The sequence below is a fragment of the Alexandromys fortis genome, unplaced genomic scaffold, assembly GCF_014885135.2.
Source record: "Alexandromys fortis isolate MF-2015 unplaced genomic scaffold, M_Fortis_MF-2015_v1.1 scaffold_1, whole genome shotgun sequence".
Lineage (NCBI taxonomy): Eukaryota > Metazoa > Chordata > Mammalia > Rodentia > Cricetidae > Alexandromys > Alexandromys fortis.
The window spans coordinates 14,144,205-14,164,216 of NW_026067927.1; the positions used below are offsets into that span (position 1 = coordinate 14,144,205).

The 20,012-nt window shown below is 44.9% G+C and overlaps 1 protein-coding gene across 6 annotated transcripts in view; it reads right to left on the bottom strand.

Moving 5' to 3' along the window:
- The window catches only part of LOC126502544 (acylcarnitine hydrolase-like), a 22,376-nt gene extending 2,364 nt beyond the window's left edge, over window positions 1-20,012 (bottom strand). Inside the window, exons 1-12 of one of the 6 annotated variants that reach the window (XM_050143624.1) lie at window positions 19,880-19,996; window positions 19,037-19,247; window positions 17,786-17,927; window positions 17,011-17,144; window positions 16,672-16,930; window positions 14,505-14,603; window positions 14,142-14,282; window positions 13,940-14,053; window positions 13,564-13,708; window positions 13,065-13,202; window positions 12,614-12,686; window positions 11,961-12,162 (exon numbers count right to left, since the gene is read on the bottom strand). In XM_050143624.1, coding sequence (XP_049999581.1) covers window positions 11,976-12,162; window positions 12,614-12,686; window positions 13,065-13,202; window positions 13,564-13,708; window positions 13,940-14,053; window positions 14,142-14,282; window positions 14,505-14,603; window positions 16,672-16,930; window positions 17,011-17,144; window positions 17,786-17,927; window positions 19,037-19,247; window positions 19,880-19,955 — 1,719 coding nt within the window. In that variant the 5' untranslated portion in view covers window positions 19,956-19,996 and the 3' untranslated portion in view covers window positions 11,961-11,975. Of the gene's footprint in view, window positions 1-11,960; window positions 12,163-12,613; window positions 12,687-13,064; window positions 13,203-13,563; window positions 13,709-13,939; window positions 14,054-14,141; window positions 14,283-14,504; window positions 14,604-15,813; window positions 15,913-16,671; window positions 16,931-17,010; window positions 17,145-17,785; window positions 17,928-19,036; window positions 19,248-19,879 lie in introns of those variants that run through there. The other 5 variants (XM_050143628.1, XM_050143627.1, XM_050143625.1 and 2 more) reach the window with 5 other exon arrangements.

A 20,012-nucleotide genomic window follows, 5' to 3' on the forward strand; every position in this document is an offset into this window, starting at 1 on the left:
TAGGCTTTATTGAATCTGTGACAAATATTAATCTTTGTTCCTCTCTACAGTACCTGCATCTAACTCTCAATGGTGCCAAGCTCTGACCCAGGAGCTGGTACAGTTGTTCTACTCAACCTTAGCACATGCATCAGAAAAATGCATGGCGAACTCCCGACACTGGGAGGACACTGCTGTGGAGCTGAGATGGAGGAAAGACTTCAGCATGGCTCAGGGCTCAGAGTAAATGTTCACCCCAGGGCTAGATGTCCGCTCAGTCCAGAACTTACATGGCTGAATGTGAGGTCCCATCTCTCACACCACTCCATGGTTCAGGGGCTTCCGGGGGTGCAAAACGCAGTGGTCCTACAGGTGGCTTGGCAAAGGGGATTCCCAGGAAGGTGTGGACACCAACTTTGGTGTCACTAACTCGGATGAGGCTGCCTCGGACCTGGCCTGTGTGTGTGCTTCTGATAGGGCTGGCCTCTGAGGAGTCCTGACCTGTTTAGAGAAATGCCATCTGGGTTAGTTGTGTGATCAGCTGCCAGCAGATTGTGGGGTTTAACATCTCACTGTTACCAGAGCACAAAGAAGGGAATCCCAGAGCTCCCAGTTCAGCTCTGGGGTGTGAGTGTGGAAACTTCCGTATCCCTCAGATACAGGAAGTTTCCTATTGCCCTTTGCAGGGCGTCAGAGCATTTCCCTGGCCAAAGAGCTCACACACTCTGAACTATTTGGCCACATGAAATGATGATTATTCTCATTCTTATCCAAAGACCAGCTGTAGCTACAGTAAGAGCCATATATTGAGGAGGGAGAAATTCCTTCATCTTGCTTTTCCTTGAATTGTCTAGCATTCACCAGAGCTCCTTACACTAAACTGTCTCCTCACTATGTAGAGATTTTACACATCTTTGACTTCCAATCAGTGTTCTCTGGCTAGGGGCTTGGGAGACACATGATTCCCACACTTTAGTCTGTCCTTTCCATCACACACCCTGCAACCCTGCTCCCTGGCCTTCCCTCCATTCCACAACTCAACCTCTGATTCTACAGATTTCGGCAGCTCTGATACTAGTCATTTCCCATTAACAACATATTGAGCCTCACCCTGTACATGAAGGAGGAGAAGCAGGAGCCCAAGGACCACAGCATTCAGCCAGCTATGAAGTTGATTCAACGGCATGATCAGCTCTCAGGCCTGAGTCTGTGCTGCAAAACAGAACAGCTATGTTTCAAAAACAGGAAGCAGAATGTGTGGGTCTTCCCTACCTATGAATTTAAATCAAAACGATGTGGGCGGGGACCTTGGTGTGGTGGGACAAAGTTCTCATTGTTGGAGAACTGATTAGTCAGAGTGACAGGAGCCAATGTCCAGGAGGCAGGGCAAAGTCATCCTGCTCTTTCTGTTCCCTCCTTGGCCCTGGAAAGGCACAGCATGGATGCTGAAGCTCTTCTGGGACACCAGGAACCCTGTCCTCACACAAGGACAGAAAACTGTAACAGGAGAGACAGAGGGCTTCTGTGAGTAGGTACACACTCAAGATGTCACAGGAGAGACAGAGGGCTTCTGTGAGTAGGTACACACTCGAGATGTCACAGGAGAGACAGAGGGCTTCTGTGAGTAGGTACGCACTCAAGATGTAGCAGGAGAGACAGGAGATGCAGGAGCTCTGAGTGTGACCTTCATCCTCAAGACTCTTCTGTGCTTAGAAGTCTCAGTTTACTGAGCCTGGATCCAAGCTCCCTGGCCTCTACAATATTCTTAGTGTACATGGACACCTCCCTGTTAGGTCACAGTTGATTGATCAAAACAAAGTACAATTCTGGTGCTTTTAAAGTCCCCAGCCCCTATTCACTCCACCTTTGGGATGTGTCTCCTCTAGGGCCTGCTCCTGCCAAGATCAACTTCGCCATCACTTATCCATTTCACAACTCTTTGTAATTGTTTGCATTTATTTATTTATTGTGCGTATGTACAAATGTGTGTGTGCATGTGTGTATATTCTCCCAGGCCCTGGTTCACATATGGAGGTGAAGGAAGAATTTGTGTAAGTCCATACTCTAATCCCGTCATATGAGCCCAAAGTGGAGCTTAGGTCATCAGGATTGGAGTAAAGTTCTTTTACCACCTCCTGAACAATACCATGTACAGCCATTTGACAAGCATTTGATTGGGCCTTGCAGGATCCAATACTGGCGTAAATATGAGGTCAAAGGAACTATGATAAACTTGAGATAAAGGTGTATAAATAGAAGTCTTAGAGTGCCCATAAAACACTAAAATGATATATCAAAGGATGCAGGTTCAGGAGCCCATACACAGTCCAGACTGACTTCCTAGAGGAAGTGGCATGGGGGGTCAGTGTCAGACAACCTTTAGTGCCTCCTCAGAATTGGCTTTGGCTCCAAATTATCTTCATTATTATCTCTATAATAGTCTAGAGCCCCCATAGCATGGTGCTGTGGGACTTCTTCCTTGGTGTCTCTGGCTGCTTTCCTGACACATCACAGCTCGGCCGCTGCCTCCTCTAATCAACAGGGCTCCTTTGATTCACTGTCACCCCTCCAATGCACCCCTGTCCTGACTGTGGTCCTAACCTTTCTTAGCAGGTGTTCTCTCCACTCCAAGTTCACAACTAAAGGAAGAGTTGGACCACAAGGGCTGAAAAGTCCCCAGGACCTCCAGTCTCTAGTTGAAGAAACTATATTCCTAATGGATCCTGGGCATCCCTGGGCTTTTAAATCCCAGACATTCTTGTAGCTCAGCTGGGGAAATCCCTGTGTGCTGCTACTCACTGCACCATCGTCAGAGGCCCCGTGTTGATGATGGCCATGGCCACAGGAAAGATGTGAAATAAAGAAGATGCTCAGACTCTGTTCTGTGGGAGAGGCAGAGAGTGAGTAGGAAGTGAATGAGAGATAGAAAAAGAAATGAGATAGATAGATAGATAGATAGATAGATAGATAGATAGATAGATAGATAGAGGGAAAGAAGAAAGTAGAGGCTCAAGTTCATAAAATTCCTTCAATGAAATGCTACTGTATCCCTGTTCAGTGTGATCAGGTTTAAGACACATAAAGCCAAGTGTTGACAAAGACATGGAGCCACTGGCCCTATCATAGACGACTGGAGGAGATCCATAGTGATGTAGTCATTATAGACGACAGTCAGATAGTCAAACATATTTATCCTGTGATTGAGTGATTCTACTCCCAGGTCTTTACTTCAAGGAATTAAAATACCAATCACAAAAACTCATACTTCCAAAGTTCATAAGAGCTTATTTAAAAGTTGTCAAAATCAGGTCACTCAGGAGTTGATCAACTAGGGATTGTGCAATATTGAGATATTTGCACATATGGAGAAGCACTGTTACCTAAATGAAGCACACTTGAATCTTTTTTCCTTTTTCAATTGTTCTTCTTCCGATTCTTCTCCTTTCTATATTTTATTTTATTTTAATAAGATTCTTTTTGATTATTTTACATTTCAACCACAGGTTCCCCTCCCTCTCTCCTCCTGCCCAAACCCCCACCCGACTTCTGTTCCACTCCCCTTCCCTTCCACTCTTCCTCCATCTCCACTCAGAAAGGGGACAGGCCTCCCCTGGGCTTGCACAAGCCTGGCACATCAAGTTGTAACAGAACCAAGCTCCTCCCTTGGTGTCAAGTCTTGGCAAGATAATCCAGCATTGGAAATAGGTTCCCAAAAGTCAGTTAAACACCAGGGACAGGTCCTGATCTCACTGAAAGGAGCCTAACAAAGAAACCAGGCTGCACAATTGTCATACACATATGCAAACACATAGGTCAGCTCCCTGGAGGTTCCCTAAATGTTGGTCTAGAACCCTTGAGATCCCTTGAGCTCCCCTCAGCTGTCACTCGCGTTCCCCCTTCATGATCCCCAAGTTCCTAAATCTCCCCTCTTTTTCTTCAGCAAGACTCCATGAGCTCAGCCCAGTACTTGGCAGGAATACACTGGAATCTAAAAGACGTTTAACTCAGTAACAGAACGTTTCACATAAGAATCTTTCCTGAGATAAGATAACCCAGGACTCTGATGTTTCAAAATTATATCCAGGTTCTGAAATGTACCATCAGAAAGTGACTGCAGAATGACACCTGTACTTCCGTGAAAGTAATTGCACGCCTCATTTTTTTTGCAAAGTTTACACATCTATGCGGGTAAGAGGGCAAATGTAATTGCTTAGAAATCATTTGACTTCAGAGATTTTAAAAATGGCACAGCCACGGAAATCTAAAGACCATTTGGTGAGGTGTCCTGTGTGCGTCAGCAGAAATGGAGACTCCACAGATGCACATGTGCAGGAGGAGCTCACAAACACCTCCAGTCCCCAGTGAGAGCACCGGGCAGAGGTCTTCTTGCACTCAAAGGAAGGGATCTTCTCTGCACAGCTACTGAGCCAAGGCTGAGACAGTCTTGCCTCTCTTCTGCCCCGTGGTGTTTGCAGTGTGGAACATACAAATCATCCCATCCATAAATGCTATGGTTTTAGTGTCTCCCATCCGCACTCTCTGTGCTTTCAGGCCCTGTCTAGGCTGATGTTCTCTCTCTCCTCAACTCCCTTTATGGAGAACATCTGGGCTGTGGGAGGTGAATAGTCCACATACCCTCCTCCTTTCCTTCCAAGCTCAAAGACACGGAAGCTTCTTTATGTTCCTGGGACAGCCTGGTAAGTCCACTTAACCCTGGTTGGTTTTGTAGCATGACGTGGGGGAAGGTTCCCATGTGCTCTGTCACATAGTGCAGCATCATTTAAAGACCCTTCATGGATGAGGGTGGAGACCATCATAAACATGTAAAACAAGGAAGACTCTCAAATTCTGTGTGTGTGCTGCAAAGGGTGATCCTGGAACCTTTCATTTACAGACAGGAACGGAGAGAGGGACTAAAGTCTACAGAATCCTCTTCATGGAGAAACTACTGCATATGCACATACATACCAGTGTTGGAAAATCATGGCGCCACTGGTATGCTCACACATGCCTGGCTGGAGGAGATGCAAAATGGTGTAGTCATATTGAAAGGCAGGTTGACCTTTTCTGCAAAAGATAAAGACACCTTTGCTGGGACTCAGCAAAACTCCTACTGTTGATAAAGACTACTGGAATTACCAGGTGTCCCTTCAAGCCTTTCCTTGTCTCTGTCTGACCTTGTCCTTTGCTGCTGTGACATCTATTATCAGGTCAACTCAAACCTGCACTCTACAGTGAGGAGACTGAGAGTTAGGCTACTAGGACACTCAGCTCATGAAGATCATTATTAATCCCATCAGCCCAGTGTAACCAAAAAAAAAAAAAAACCAATCTTTGAATGAGAAAACTATCCCTCAATGGAACCCAGTGGTACCTTAACTTTGGAATTCATGGTCTCCAAAATTATAGGCAAATTCCTATTGGTTATAAGTCACATAGGTTATGATATATACAAACTCATATATGCATGTTACATGTATGTCTATGCATATATGCAATTGAGATGAAGTTTGTGTATATATTTCCATATGACCTGATAATCTTGAACTCATAAAATCCACTTGCCTTAGACTTCCAAGTACTCAGGCCACGTCTGTCTGCGATAGACCTGAGCTTGCTGTTTATGATGACTTTTGTTATGGACACATAAACTATCTGAGACACCAGGGCTGTGCCAAGCCACATGTTTTAGAAGTTACTTGTATAGATGAGAATACTTAGGGCTTGTTACCAGATGAACATGGGAATTTGACATCCAATCACCTCTGGTGAGTCAGTTTCCCAAACATCTGAAGTGGAGACAGGATATTGAATCCAGGATCTTATACATGTGAGGCAAGTGCTCTATCCCTAAACTGTATATCCAGGATGTATATTTAGATCTTTGATAGTTTCACACACATACACAATGTACTTAAATCACACTTACTCCCTTACCTTAGGCATCCTTGATTCTTTCCACGCACAAGGATGCAGGGAGGTATCCAGTGAAGCCCCTTTTGGTATTCTGGGTTGGTCATGTCCACAAGCTCCCATCTTTCTGGCAACTCACCTCACAGAGCACCGTGTTTTTCCACTGTAGAGTTTGGCAGACCTAAGCTTCAAATTAGCCTCATGTTTCTGAGATGCCCTCTCTCTGATCCACATGGCAGACATCTTTTTTGTCAATTGGTGTGGATTAGGGCAGAACAGCATCATATACAGATATCAATGGGTTTTGCCTATGTCTTCACAAGGTCAAAGGTATATCCCCTGTCCTCAGTGTTTGCTGCCTACAAGGAATACCTAGCTGCATGTCTTCTCTAACCATGATGCTCACTGAGTCCACCACTGATAACTAACGTTGTTACAGCAACAGACAAAGCATGGTGAAGTGGTCCTACTTGGAGTTTGACACAACCATGATTCTTCATCCTCCTAGATCAGCTTTCCTAGAAATGACCTTTAGTGAAACAGAGTCCTTTCTCTCTGAAGGAGGATGAGCCCAGTCCGGGAAGAAGTCAGATTGTGACTAATATGTGAAAACCAAATACATATACACACATTTATCCTCCTTTTGCTTTTGTTTATTTCTATGAAGCAACTAGTTTTCTTTGCATTTTTTGGGGAGGTATCCAATGAGTTTATCAGGGTGTGGTGTCCGGGTAAGAGATTGCAAACAAGAGCCACCCCAATCTGAATCTGACTCAGTCTGACTCAGGAGAGCTGCATCCATAGAGATCTATTGTGGTTTTCACACAGCTCAACAGATCAAAGCATCTCCTCTCCTTAGGAGACCACTTCGTTCAGAGTTGTCCTTTGAAAGGACAGATGTTTGCATGTTTGCAGCACAGGGTTAAAGAGAGGCCCCCAAGGAGAGGACAAGACACCCTCAAGCATGGGTGTTGACTGCTCAAGAGTGAGACATACAATGGATTTTGGAGGCTTCTGGAGTTACATGCTAAGAAACTCTTCTCTTTTGTTGAATAGGATCATGTGTAGTTGCTGATGTGCACAGGATAGCAGCCAACCAGGGATGTGGAACTGCAAACAAGGTTCACTGTCTTTCTTATGAGGTTCCCAGAGCCTTAGAGTATTACACCTGGCAGGGGATTAAACGCTGAGCATGCTTAGGCCTGCAGCACAGTGAAAGCTCTTAGAATACTCTACTCTGAAAACATCACTCTACAAAGGAATGTTGTCTTGATATAGACAATCTTCACAGGCAACCTTACTGTGTTGGAGTTCTTTTTCTCTAGGTTTTCTCTTAGTATATACTGATGATATAAAATAATGGGTTTTATTATGACATTTTCATACATGTGAATGAGGCATTTGTTCTTTTCCATTCCCATATTACTCTTTCTTGTCCAATTCTCCTTTCTGCTGAAAACTCGTCTATCTTCTACTTTACTCGTTTTTTTTAAATCATTATTGATCATACAAAAATTTAAATTAGAGTAAGCAAGTGGGTGAGAGTTTATTTACAGGAGTATGGGTGATTTGGGTAGCAATTCCACTGGGGAAAAAATGTTTCTTCCCTCCCCAGTGTCCATCACTCACGTAGAGATGCTGAGGAAGGGATGAGCCCTCCTTACCCTATGTGTCTTTGTAGCACTTCATCATGTCCAATATCTCATTGTTTTGATGTATGAACAGATTCTTACCAGATTTCTGGATTTCATTTGGAGAGCCTCCAATTTCCTCAGCCTCCACAAGAGTGCTGGATCCTCATGCATGTGCCACCACATCCTGCTCACACCTATCTTCTTAAGTAATCCGGGGTATTAAGTAGAGGACACTGTCACCTTGATGTCCCTGTGGATGAGGCAGCTCTGGGTGCCATAGAGGTGAATGTGCTACAACTCTGTGCCTTCTTATAAAGTTGTCTGAGGTTCCCAATCCAGACTCGAAGCAAGGCTGTTCAGAAGAGCAGCCACACATAAGCAGGTGAGACCTTCTTGCCTATAATGCTCAGTGCGCATTAACTAGAACCCAGGAAACCGCAGACAAGAGTCTCAGGCTGAGGGAAGTATGGCATCCTCAGAGGGGCTGTGACTGGGGGAGTGGCATGATTTTTTCAGAGTTCACAGGAGAATGTCTGGAGATAAGAGGCATCAAGGTTTGCACACACCCTACCCTGGTACTCTCTTGGCTCAGCTTCTGTGACCACGTGGCAGGCCTAGACCTAGAATCCACCTTGTACCTTTGTCCAAGGTCAGACACATTGATGGATCCTGTCCTCTCATTTCAGTGGAGTGGTTTGAGGCTGGAGGGTTCTAGTTCTAGTTTGGTCCAGGACACTCTCCATAATCTTTCTGGGGATCCTGGGTAATTCTCTGCCTGAGTGGTTAGTCATATGATCCCAATGACGCCATGACAGTGTTCATAGTTTCATTGTTATCCTAGGGTCCTCAGCAGCCACATTCTAGACACAGACACACACAGCAAAGAGAAATGCCCCATCTGTCCCTCTGCTCCTGACTGTCTGCCTGGTCCTCTGACCTCCAGACCCAGCCCTCATTAGAGCCCCTCACACTGTTGTTCCACGGTGCTGAGTGTCCTCGGGTGTCATTGACCCCGTGTGTGCTATAGAGCCACCCTGTTTGCTTTAGCGGAGGCATTGTCCCTCACTGCTGTCTGTCATTCTTATATGCTCCTCCCTCCCTGATCCCTTGCTTCCTCCTGCCTCTCAGTCTCTGACTCTGCAGAGGTTGGCAGTTTTGACTCTGTTCCCATCTTCCTCACAAGGAAGGAGAAGCAGAAACCCACAGGCTATGGTCTTCAGGAAGCCAGGAAGTTTATCCAGCAGCATGGTCAGGTTTGTCAGTCGTTCACACTCTTCCTAATGCTGTGATCTCTTAAGACCGTTCCTTATGTTGTGGTGACCCCCAACCATAAAAATTTTGTGTTGCTACTTCATAACTGTAATTTCACTACAATAATGAACAATAATGTAAATATCTGATACATGCATTATGGGATATGTGACCCGTCAGAAAGGGTCACTTGACCCCCCCACACAAAGTGGTCTCTACTGACAGGTTGAGAACCACTAAGCTAGCTCCTGGTTCTGAGTTTGTACTGCAATGGATTCACTGTGTTTCCCAACAGGAAGCAGTTGTGGGCCTCACACCCAGGAAGAAACTTGAACTCAACAAGGTATAGGTGAGAACTCTATGGGGCAGTGCAAGGCAATGTCCCAGGAGACCGGCACTGACCCCACAGAGGTGAGGAGAGTCTGTGCTTATCAGTCTACCAGGCTGGCAAGACACCCATCTGTTTTGTCTTTTTATTGCACCCCCTTCTGAAGGCACAGCATGACTCTGAAGTCATTCTGAGTATCAGTAACCCTTACCCCTAACCCCACCCCAAATCAGGGTGACTTCCTTATCCCAAACCCAGCCCGGGGCAAGGATAAGAAGCAGGAAGCAGAAGGCTGCACTGGAGAGTCCTGATCTCTAAGCTGGTGTGTGCAGGGTCCCACAGATGGGGAAACCACAGAGGGAAAAGGGCAGGTTTTAACTTGTGATTCCTGTCATCAGACCTCTAAATAGAAAGGATTGTAAGCCTGTGTAATATGATCTGCATTTATTTAATTTTCTAGGTTGCTGGGCATCACACCCAGGACCCTCTACATTCAGGGCAAGCTCTCTACCACTGAGCTACATCCCTAACCTTACAACTTCTATAAATGTTTAACACATGTGTGTCATGACCAGTCAGCAAGACATGATGTCAATTCAGTGTTTCCATTCAACTTGTCTGTGCTCCCAGCCCTGCCCCGGGAAGATGTTCTCTCTTCCCTCATGACTGAAGAAACAGCTGGCCTATGGCAGATGGACTGTCCCAGCTCTTCTAAGATCAAAGACGTGCACTACATTCTTTGTGTTACCTGAATAGCCTGATGTCTTAATTTTTGGCAGCAGGAATTAAATAATGAACTCAGACCCCAGTGGAAGAATCTGGCACCAGCCCTCCGGGAGGGTATCCTTCTCTGCCCATGGTGTCCAGAATGGATAATCAATAATCTTCACTTTGACCCCAAAGGTCATGCTGTCCTGGCATTAGCTTTCCTTGCACTGGATATTTAAAGGGGGAGTTTGACAACCAGGAATTTTGGCTTGTAGGGAGAGCTGAGCAGAGTTTTAATATGACATGTCAGGATTTCTAACACAAAGGATCTGGCCTCTTAGTAAAAAGAAAAAAATATTTTTTCTTTTTGTTTTTGTTTGTCTGTCTTGTTGGTTGGTTGGTTTTCGGTTTTGTAGACAGGGTTTCTTCGTAGTTTTGGAGCCTGTCCTGGAACTCAATCTCATAGACCAGGTTGGTCTTTTTTTTTTTAATTTTTTTATGGTTTATTTAACTTTATTTTATGTGCACTGGTGTGAAGGTGTCAGATCCTCTGCAACTGGATCTTCAGACAGTTGTGAGCTGCCATGTGGGTGCTGGGAATTGAACCCAGGTCCTCTGGAAGAGCAGTCAGTGCTCTTAACCACTGAGCCATCCCTCCAACCCCATCCAGGCTGGTCTTGAACTCACAAAGATCCTCCTGCTTCTGCATCCCTAGTGCTGGGATTAAAGGCATGAGCCACCACCGCCCAGTGAAAAAATGTTTTGAGAAAATTTAGCACCTTGAGAACAGTTTGACCCCTTTGTATACTGACATAAAGTAAAAGAATTATTTTATTTTTATTATTAACTTTTATTAGAATAGCAAAAAATATTTAGTAACAGGAAAGAAGTGAGAATGAGAATCATGGATTATGGATGATCAAGAACAAAGGTTTAACACAATAACTAGGAGGATGCACGGGAACTGTGGAGGTCCAGAGGACACCCCGAAACATATGCTCAGTGAGACAGGGGACAGCAATCTCTTTCATTCATGAATGGACTTTCTGATCCCTCTACCCAGCTGCACCCCAGCGTCAAACATCTTCACAGACGGGTTTGATGATGTGAATGTTGGCATTACCATGGCTACAGACCCCTTGGGTATCAAGACAAACCTCAGCAGACACAAAATAACAAATCTGCTTTTCTAGACACACACACACACATGCACACAAACAAACAACCCACAAATATACATATACAGACAAATACATGCATATAATTACATGCATGCTCACATACACACATATGTACACAAAATATTACACACACAATTGCGCAAATACACATGCATTCATACAAGCACAGAATAGACGAATGAGGTTGGATATTAAGAAAAAACAAATCAATACTAATCAATGTGCAGATTACATTAAAAGAGACTGTAGGTGACATTTAATCTACAAACACCATGGGATGCTTTCAAATCTGGTCACTGACTTGGGAACCTCTATGTGATGTGTTTTGAAAGTATCTATGATTCATATTTCTATATTGAAACTTAGGCTCCAAGGAAATGTTATGAAAAGTGGGGCTGAGTGGAGGTCTGGGACATGAGAAACATTAAATATCCCAATACTCAGTGGAAAAAACAAGGTTTTATCTTTGGATGAGAGAGCCAGTCATCATGATACAGCAAACAGCTTCGTATCTTAAACTTCGACTTCATGGTCTCCAAAAGCACGAACCTAATAATATAGAGCTCCTGATTTTCACACCTCACTCATATGATACAGGGTTTTTTGACGAACGCATATCAATATTTTTTAAACTTCTGCTCTATTTTAAAGAGATGTTTTTGTCTTAGAGAAAAAGACAGTGAAAATGAGAAATTAAGGGAGGAAGGATGGAAGGACCTAGTACCAGTGGAGTATGAAAGGAGATGAGCCTGCCTTCGGAGGTTAACAATTCCTGTTGTTATGGAGCATTCATTGAGTGGGTCTAACAAACATGACCCAGCAGGATAGAGACACATGCAGAGGATTTGTGATAAATGCAGAACAGACTAGTGCAGAGGTTAGGTGAATGTCACAATCAACCCAGATCCCTCAATAAGTTTTGAGAAACTCAAGTTGACTTCATCAGCATCCAATGCTACCCACCATTCCTCACACAGGGCACTATAGCTCTTTGTGCATACTCTGAGATTTCCTTAGCTTCTGGATCTTCTGGGGCAGAGTCTGGGTCCAGAACTGCAGCCTTCTGGCCTTCAGGGCTCGGCCCACAGCAGGCTGGATGTCCAGCTGCAGGTACTGCTCATCATCGTCCATCACGGGCCAGTAGGGTAGACCCTCGCTGTTGGGGTTCCTGTGGATATGCCAGCCAAGGGGAAGGGTGAGGTCATTCTGATTCTAAGTCTGACCCCTGATTTGAGTCAAGACAGTGGAACATTAGGCCAGTGGTTAATGGGGCTGATGGGACAGGAGTCCTGATAAAGGGACACAAATGTCACACACTAATTTCTGTTCCCTCTGTGGGAATACTACTTGACAGGTTTTATATCTACATCTAAGAGGCAAGATATAAAGAACAGTACCAGAGCACTATGGCTTAGGAACCAGATCTCTATGAGATGACCAGTAGCTAACACCTACACAGTATCTATATAAATGTGCTATCCAGGAGAGGACTCTATCATGTGAGGGAAGAAAGGAAAAAGAAAGCTAAAGAGACCATCACACAAAATGGAGATCTATATAGGGACCCACATATTCCTATAACCCATACAGGGAAGGTTGAGAGAAAGGTATGTTCTCACCCATGTCTTGCAAAGTTGGCCCAGTACTTCATCATCCTCCTGTTCAGTAGCTCTTCCTCCTCAGTGAGGTCAACTGGAGTCATGAGAAAAATAAATCTAGAAGTCCATGACACCAAACACAACTACCAACTCATGCTTCACATCAGAATCCCAGCTGCTGTCAGACCCTAAACTATCAGCTTTATTGCCTCCCTTCTTCACTGTACAGTATTCAACATCCATGCAATCCTCTAATGGAATCCCTGCCCAGTGTGCTATCATCTCCATCACAGGCTAGACTGGCACGGGTCCAGATTCTAATCTTGTTATAATTTTTTAGTCTATGATATGGTACACATTTGAATTTATTCTCTCCCACAATCTAGTTTTTCTCTAATGGATTTAAAACTCAGGCGTCCCTGGGGTATCATCTGCGACCTCAGTCAGCTCAAGGAGAATAAGGAAGACTCACTTTTCATGCCAAAGATGAAGGACCCAAAGACAAAAGTAATCTCATCACAATGGTCAGCCTTCACATAGGGTGGCTTGAAACTCTTGAAGAAGGTGGGCTGATGTTGGAATTCATAGAAGTAGACAGGGGCATGGGAACCTGGAGTTAAGGACAAATAGTGACATAGTAGCCCATCAAATGGATTTTTGCTGATACGTTTGCTGACAAGATACCTTGATATCAAATTACCTGGAATCATAAATGTTAAAGGGGAGACAAAGTTCCAGGCTGGAGCACTAGCTATGGAAAAGCTCAGGGCAGAACAGTGCTCATGGCCTTCCCAGCTGGATGGTTATGCCAAGTTACTAGATTTCCAGAAACTCATTTTTTCCTCTGCATCTAGATGTCACTCTACTAAACTAGACATGAGGTGACCTGGACACCCACACTGCTCCACAGTGCTCACCCATGGTCTACATCTCTGAGCTGCTCTCCTAATCCTTGTTACAGATGTACTCACGCTGAAAATGTGCTACTTGGAGTGCAGGGACCACAAACATGAAGTCTCCCATCATCTCCGTGTACTGTATTTGGAGGGCTTGTGGGTCCTCAGTGTCCCCCATGTACTCTTCCATTATCAGGTCGCCACACTCAGGAGGCAGCATCTACACCAAGAGATCAGGATGAATGCGGTTAGGCATGGTCTCGGTTAGGTCGGCAGAAGCCTTTGGTATGGGGAGAATGGGGTCTGGGCAGAGATAGAGCATAGGTAAAAGTTTCATGTCTGAAGTCACTCCACACAGAATCACAACATATGCTGACCTTCGTTAATAGGGATGCTATCTGAGAAGGGCTATGAGGGACATCTCCATTTGGATAGGACAGCAGTATCTCACCATTTGTGCTGCTGTATTCTTCAAAACAGCCTGCAGGTTCTCTCTTGTTATTTCCTTTATTGTCTGAGCAGAGCCGAACATCTGGGTTGTAGAAGACCCTGTTAAGTGTGGGTTCTGATGGACTTTGATTAAACATGTATTGAGTTCCCACTGTTTAACATATGAATCTCCAGTCTCCCAGAGGATTGGAACTGAGACTCACCATGGGGATGACCCAACCATACTCATCATTGTTGACACCAATGATGCTGGGGACAGGACGAAAATTCACAGAAGCCAACAACTCTTGGGGATGCTTGGGTAGGAAAAACCCATCTACCACAGCAGGGATGATCTTGAAGACCTGAGGGGCATTAAAAGTCAATGCTGAAGTCAATGAAATATGTATGTTGATGCTCACTGAGTTACCTCCACCACTTTCATATTTCTTACTGGCCACAGGGTTCTCAGCTCACTCTGGAAGAGAATCTACACTTAGATTAGCCTATCTTGGTGTTCATATTGTACCCAGAACTAAAGAACACAAAGTCTGACTAGATGACCCAAGGCACACAATTCTACTTACCTTGTTAATGACCAGAATCTCTGCTTCACTCTTGCCTCTCAGACAGTGCACCAGTGCCTCTGAGTCCATGGTCTCACATCCAGATAGTTTACCCACTGTCTGTGAAGGGGAACAGGTGTGGAGAAGAATATTTACAATTTCAATTCAATGCTATTGCCCTAGATACCATGTGTGTGTTAAGTGTGGCTTGTTACAAATATAAATTATTCCTTTTTTCCTATTTTTCAAATTGACAGGCATCAAATAGTATCCTTTCTACCTCAGCATGTTTTGCTTTAGGGTAGTTTTGCTAACCCCAGCCATCCTTCTGTATATCGGATGTGAGAGAAAGAGTAGGTCTGCCAGTGTTTATATGTGAGCATAAGAGAACCAGGTCTCCTTACCTCACAGATGCCCCTTATTTGAGACAGGGTGTCCTCTTGTTTTCTGCTCCTAATTTGAGCTACCCTCTGAACAATTAGGGAATCTCTTGTCTCTGTGTCCCCTATGTGAGCACAGGAACCTTGGAATTACAGACATCCTACTATCTCCAGCCTTTTGAGGGTTCTGGGTGTTTGAACTTAGGTCCTCAAGCATGTACTCCAAACACTTAATAAACCTACTGAGCTATCATCCTGAGCATATGCATATTAATTTTTGTTGTTGTTGGAAGCTACTTGAGGCAGTTTGCTGGTCAGATAACATGGTAACCCAGTATGAAGTAGAGCTGAGTAGAAGCTAACCCCTGAGTTTCTCAATAATTACTGGAAGAAATCTATTTTCCATAGCCATTATTTTCCCCATGAGACAGAAGACCAGAGTACCATAATCTGAAGGCTGAGAAGGCAGACTCAGTCTATGATAGTTGAGGGCACTCACAGTGTAGACCCTCTCATGGGTGTCAGAGATAAGGTCAGGCAGCAGGGCCACTCCACTCTGCATGATGGCTCTGTGGAAGAGTCCTTTGGACNGGGATGACCCAACCATACTCATCATTGTTGACACCAATGATGCTGGGGACAGGACGAAAATTCACAGAAGCCAACAACTCTTGGGGATGCTTGGGTAGGAAAATCCCATCTACCACAGCAGGGATGATCTTGAAGACCTGAGGGGCATTAAAAGTCAATGCTGAAGTCAATGAAATATGTATGTTGATGCTCACTGAGTTACCTCCACCACTTTCATATTTCTTACTGGCCTCAGGGTTCTCAGCTCACTCTGGAAGAGAATCTACACTTAGATTAGCCTATCTTGGTGTTCATATTGTACCCAGAACTAAAGAACACAAAGTCTGACTAGATGACCCAAGGCACACAATTCTACTTACCTTGTTAATGACCAGAATCTCTGCTTCACTCTTGCCTCTCAGACAGTGCACCAGTGCCTCTGAGTCCATGGTCTCACATCCAGATAGTTTACCCACTGTCTGTGAAGGGGAACAGGTGTGGAGAAGAATATTTACAATTTCAATTCAATGCTATTGCCCTAGATACCATGTGTGTGTTAAGTGTGGCTTGTTACAAATATAAATTATTCCTTTTTTCCTATTTTTCAAATTGACAGGCATCAAATAGTATCCTTTCTACCTCAGCATGTTTTGCTTTAGGGTAGTTTTGCTAACCCCAGCCATCCTTCTGTATATCGGATGTGAGAGAAAGAGTAGGTCTGCCAGTGTTTATATGTGAGCATAAGAGAACCAGGTCTCCTTACCTCACAGATGCCCCTTATTTGAGACAGGGTGTCCTCTTGTTTTCTGCTCCTAATTTGAGCTACCCTCTGAACAATTAGGGAATCTCTTGTCTCTGTGTCCCCTATGTGAGCACAGGAACCTTGGAATTACAGACATCCTACTATCTCCAGCCTTTTGAGGGTTCTGGGTGTTTGAACTTAGGTCCTCAAGCATGTACTCCAAACACTTAATAAACCTACTGAGCTATCATCCTGAGCATATGCATATTAATTTTTGTTGTTGTTGGAAGCTACTTGAGGCAGTTTGCTGGTCAGATAACATTATCACCCAGTATGAAGTGGAGGTGAGTAGAAGCTAACCCCTGAGTTTCTCAATAATTACTGGAAGAAATCTATTTTCCATAGCCATTATTTTCCCCATGAGACAGAAGACCAGAGTACCATAATCTGAAGGCTGAGAAGGCAGACTCAGTCTATGATAGTTGAGGGCACTCACAGTGTAGACCCTCTCATGGGTGTCAGAGATAAGGTCAGGCAGCAGGGCCACTCCACTCTGCATGATGGCTCTGTGGAAGAGTCCTTTGGACATGGGGGACACAACAAGTGAAGACACACTTGTGCCACCTGCTGACACACCAAAAATGGTGACAAGGTCAGGGTTGCCTCCAAAGTGGGCGATGTTCTGCTGGACCCAGCGCAGAGCAGCCACTTGGTCCAGGTAGCCCCAGTTGCCTCTGGCGTGCTGGTCTCCAGTGCTGAGAAGTGGAAGGACATGGATCAAAGGCTTGTCTAGGTTTTTTCCAGCTGCCATTGTCCACCTAATTCCTAGTCTTACCTGAAGAAGCCCAGGACACCCAGGCGGTACTGGATAGTGATCACCACCACATCCTCAGTGGCTGCCAGCATGGATCCATCATTCATAGAAGCCATGCCTATGACCAGAGCACCACCATGGATCCACACCATCACCTGGACGGGTCAAGAGAGATGCCATAAAGCTCATAGCTATTCCAATTCTGCAAGACGGCTTACTAGAACATCAACTGCTGGGCCTCTGTGCAGCTACACAAATACATGCAAATCTTCAGGACTTCAGGACCTCAGTCATATGTGGGTCCTCTAGTAGCCCAATCAGTGTATTTCTAGTCCCCACCCCACCATGTGTCTCAGTTTGAATTAATGGGTCTTTGTGTAGAGCAATATCGTCATTACTCAGACTCTGCATAGTGGAACAAAGAGGGGAGCCTCCGCAGTTGTCTCTCCAGACTAAATAGGAAAGGATTATCAACTCTCACCAACACAACACATAATTCAAAAGTAGATATAGGTAAGCTCAATATTGAGTCTTGAGCACATAAGTGGTCCTACAGAACTCAGGTTGTGGAATGAGTCTGCTTTGATCAAAGAGTTGGAGCCTTTAACCACTCAATGCTCCTGTTCTGTGTTCCATACCCAGGTTCAGCTGCTTACTGTGGCATAGTAGGCCTTCTTTGACCTAGTAGGTGGAGGCTTTTCAGCAGAGTCCCCACTACAGTGGAGATAAGGTTGCTTTTATTCCTTCATCTTGAAAAGCATGCCCTCTTCCAAGATGACCATTTCTGGACACTCACAGGCAAGTTAGAGCCCTCATGGGCATGAGCTGGTGCGTAGATGTTGAGATACAGGCAGTCCTCAGACATAGAGAATGTGGGCAGGGGCAGGTTCATATCCTTAAGGCCCAATGAATTCATCATTTCAAGGCTTTGCAGACAGCTGGTGGAAACAGCAGAGAGATATCCCAAGAGACATATGGTGGTCAGAAGCAAATGTGAGCCTGGATCTTTCTCCCCCACCTCCAACTGCTGCTCTTTATGATGCCCTGATAACACATATTCCCCCTCTGAGGTTCCTTCCACCAAAGTGATGGCCACAGGCTCCATGAAAGCTGGGGTGGGATCCTCCAGTTTGGTTGGGTCTGTATGTTGTTTTATTTCTGAGTCTGGAATATAGAGACATCTCAGTGTCTGTATGGAAATGTTTGGCTGTATGCAGTGACATTCGCTGAAGTTATAAGAATAGAAAAGTGACCTAGACCTTAGCAATGCAAGGCATGCAAGCGTTTCCCCCTCTCTGCTCCTGGTAGTGGATGTGATGTGACCAGATCATGTAATTCAGTGTAACTTCCCCAATATGTTGGATTATACTCTAGAGCCTTTAATAGTAGCCTTCTCCCCTAAATTGTTTTTCTTGGTATTTTATTACAGCAACAGAAAACAAACTAATATTGCAATACTGGAGCGTGGTATTCTACAGGTACTTGAGGAATCAATGGACAGTACTGCCTAAAGGGCAGTGAGAAATCCTTTATCCCATGTACAGACACTCGGGGAACTTCTTTTTCCTATGCTGTCTTCAGAGCGAATTAGTTACATATAGTTCCTTGGTCAATGTTGCTTGGCTCTATAGGTTGTCACGGTGGCTCTAGGACTGGGTTAGCAAGTAACCATCATGCTGCACCTCTCAGGACCTGAAGTGTATTGTACTGGATTTGGGGTGCTTTCTGCTTAATAGGTCACACAACTCATGCCTCAAGATCCCTCCCATTGTGGCAGACAACACTGGGCTTTATTGAATCTGTGAACAATTTTATCTTAGTTCTTCTCTACAGTACCTGCATCTAACTCGTAGCTATATTCTGATGCAGGAACAGGTACAGTTGTTCTACTCAACCTTAGCACATGTGTTAGCAAAATGCATAGCAGACTCCCCACGCTGGGAGGACACTGCTGTGGAGCTGAGATGGAGGAAAGACTTCAGCATGGCTCAGTGCTCAGAGCAACTGTTCACCCCAGGGCCAGATGTCCTCTTGGTCCAGAACTTACATGGCTGGATAGGAGGTCCCATCTCTCACACCACTCCAAGGTTCAGGGGCTTCAGGGGGTGCAAAACGCAGTGGTCCTACAGGTGGCTTGGCAAAGGGGATTCCCAGGAATCTGTGGACACCCACTTTGGTGTCACTCACTCGGATGAGGCTGCCTCGGACCTGGCCTGTGTGTGTGTTTCTGATGGGGCTGGTCTCTGATGAGTCCTGACCTGTTTAGAGAAATGCCATCTGGGTTAGTTGTGTGCAGTCAGCTGCCAGAAGATTGTGGGAGTTAACATCTCACTGTTACCAGGGCACAAAAGAAAGGACCTCCTAGTTCAGCTGTGGGGTGTGAGTGTGAGAACTTCCCTATCCCTCAGAGCCAGGAACCTTTCCTATTGCCCTTTGCAGGGGGGCAGAGGATTTCTCTGGCCAAAGAGTTCACATACTCTGAGATATTTGGCCACATGAAATTATGATTATTGTCATTCTTATACAAAGGCCAGTTGTAGCTAAAGTAAGAGCCATACATTGAGGAGGGAAAAATCCTTCATCTTGTTTTTCCTTGAATTGATTGTCTAGCATTCACCAGAGCTCCTTACACTGAACTGTCACCTCACTATGGACAGATTTTAGACATCTTTGACCCTCCCTGTGTTAAGCGTTCACAAAATCAGTGTACTCTGGCTAGGGGATTGGGAGACACATGTTTCCCACACTTTAGTCTGTCCTTTCCATCACCCCTACCCCTGAACCACTGCTCCCTGGCCTTCCCTCCCTCCCACAAGCTCAACCTCTGATTCTACAGATTTCGGCAGCTCTGATTCTAGTCATTTCCCATTAACAACTTATTGAGCCTCACCCTGCACATGAAGGAGGAGAAGCAGGAGTCCAAAGACCACAGCATTCAGCCAGCTATGAAGTTGATTCAACGGCATGATCAGCTCTCAGGCCTGAGTCTGTGCTGCTATACAGAACAGCTACATTTCACAAAC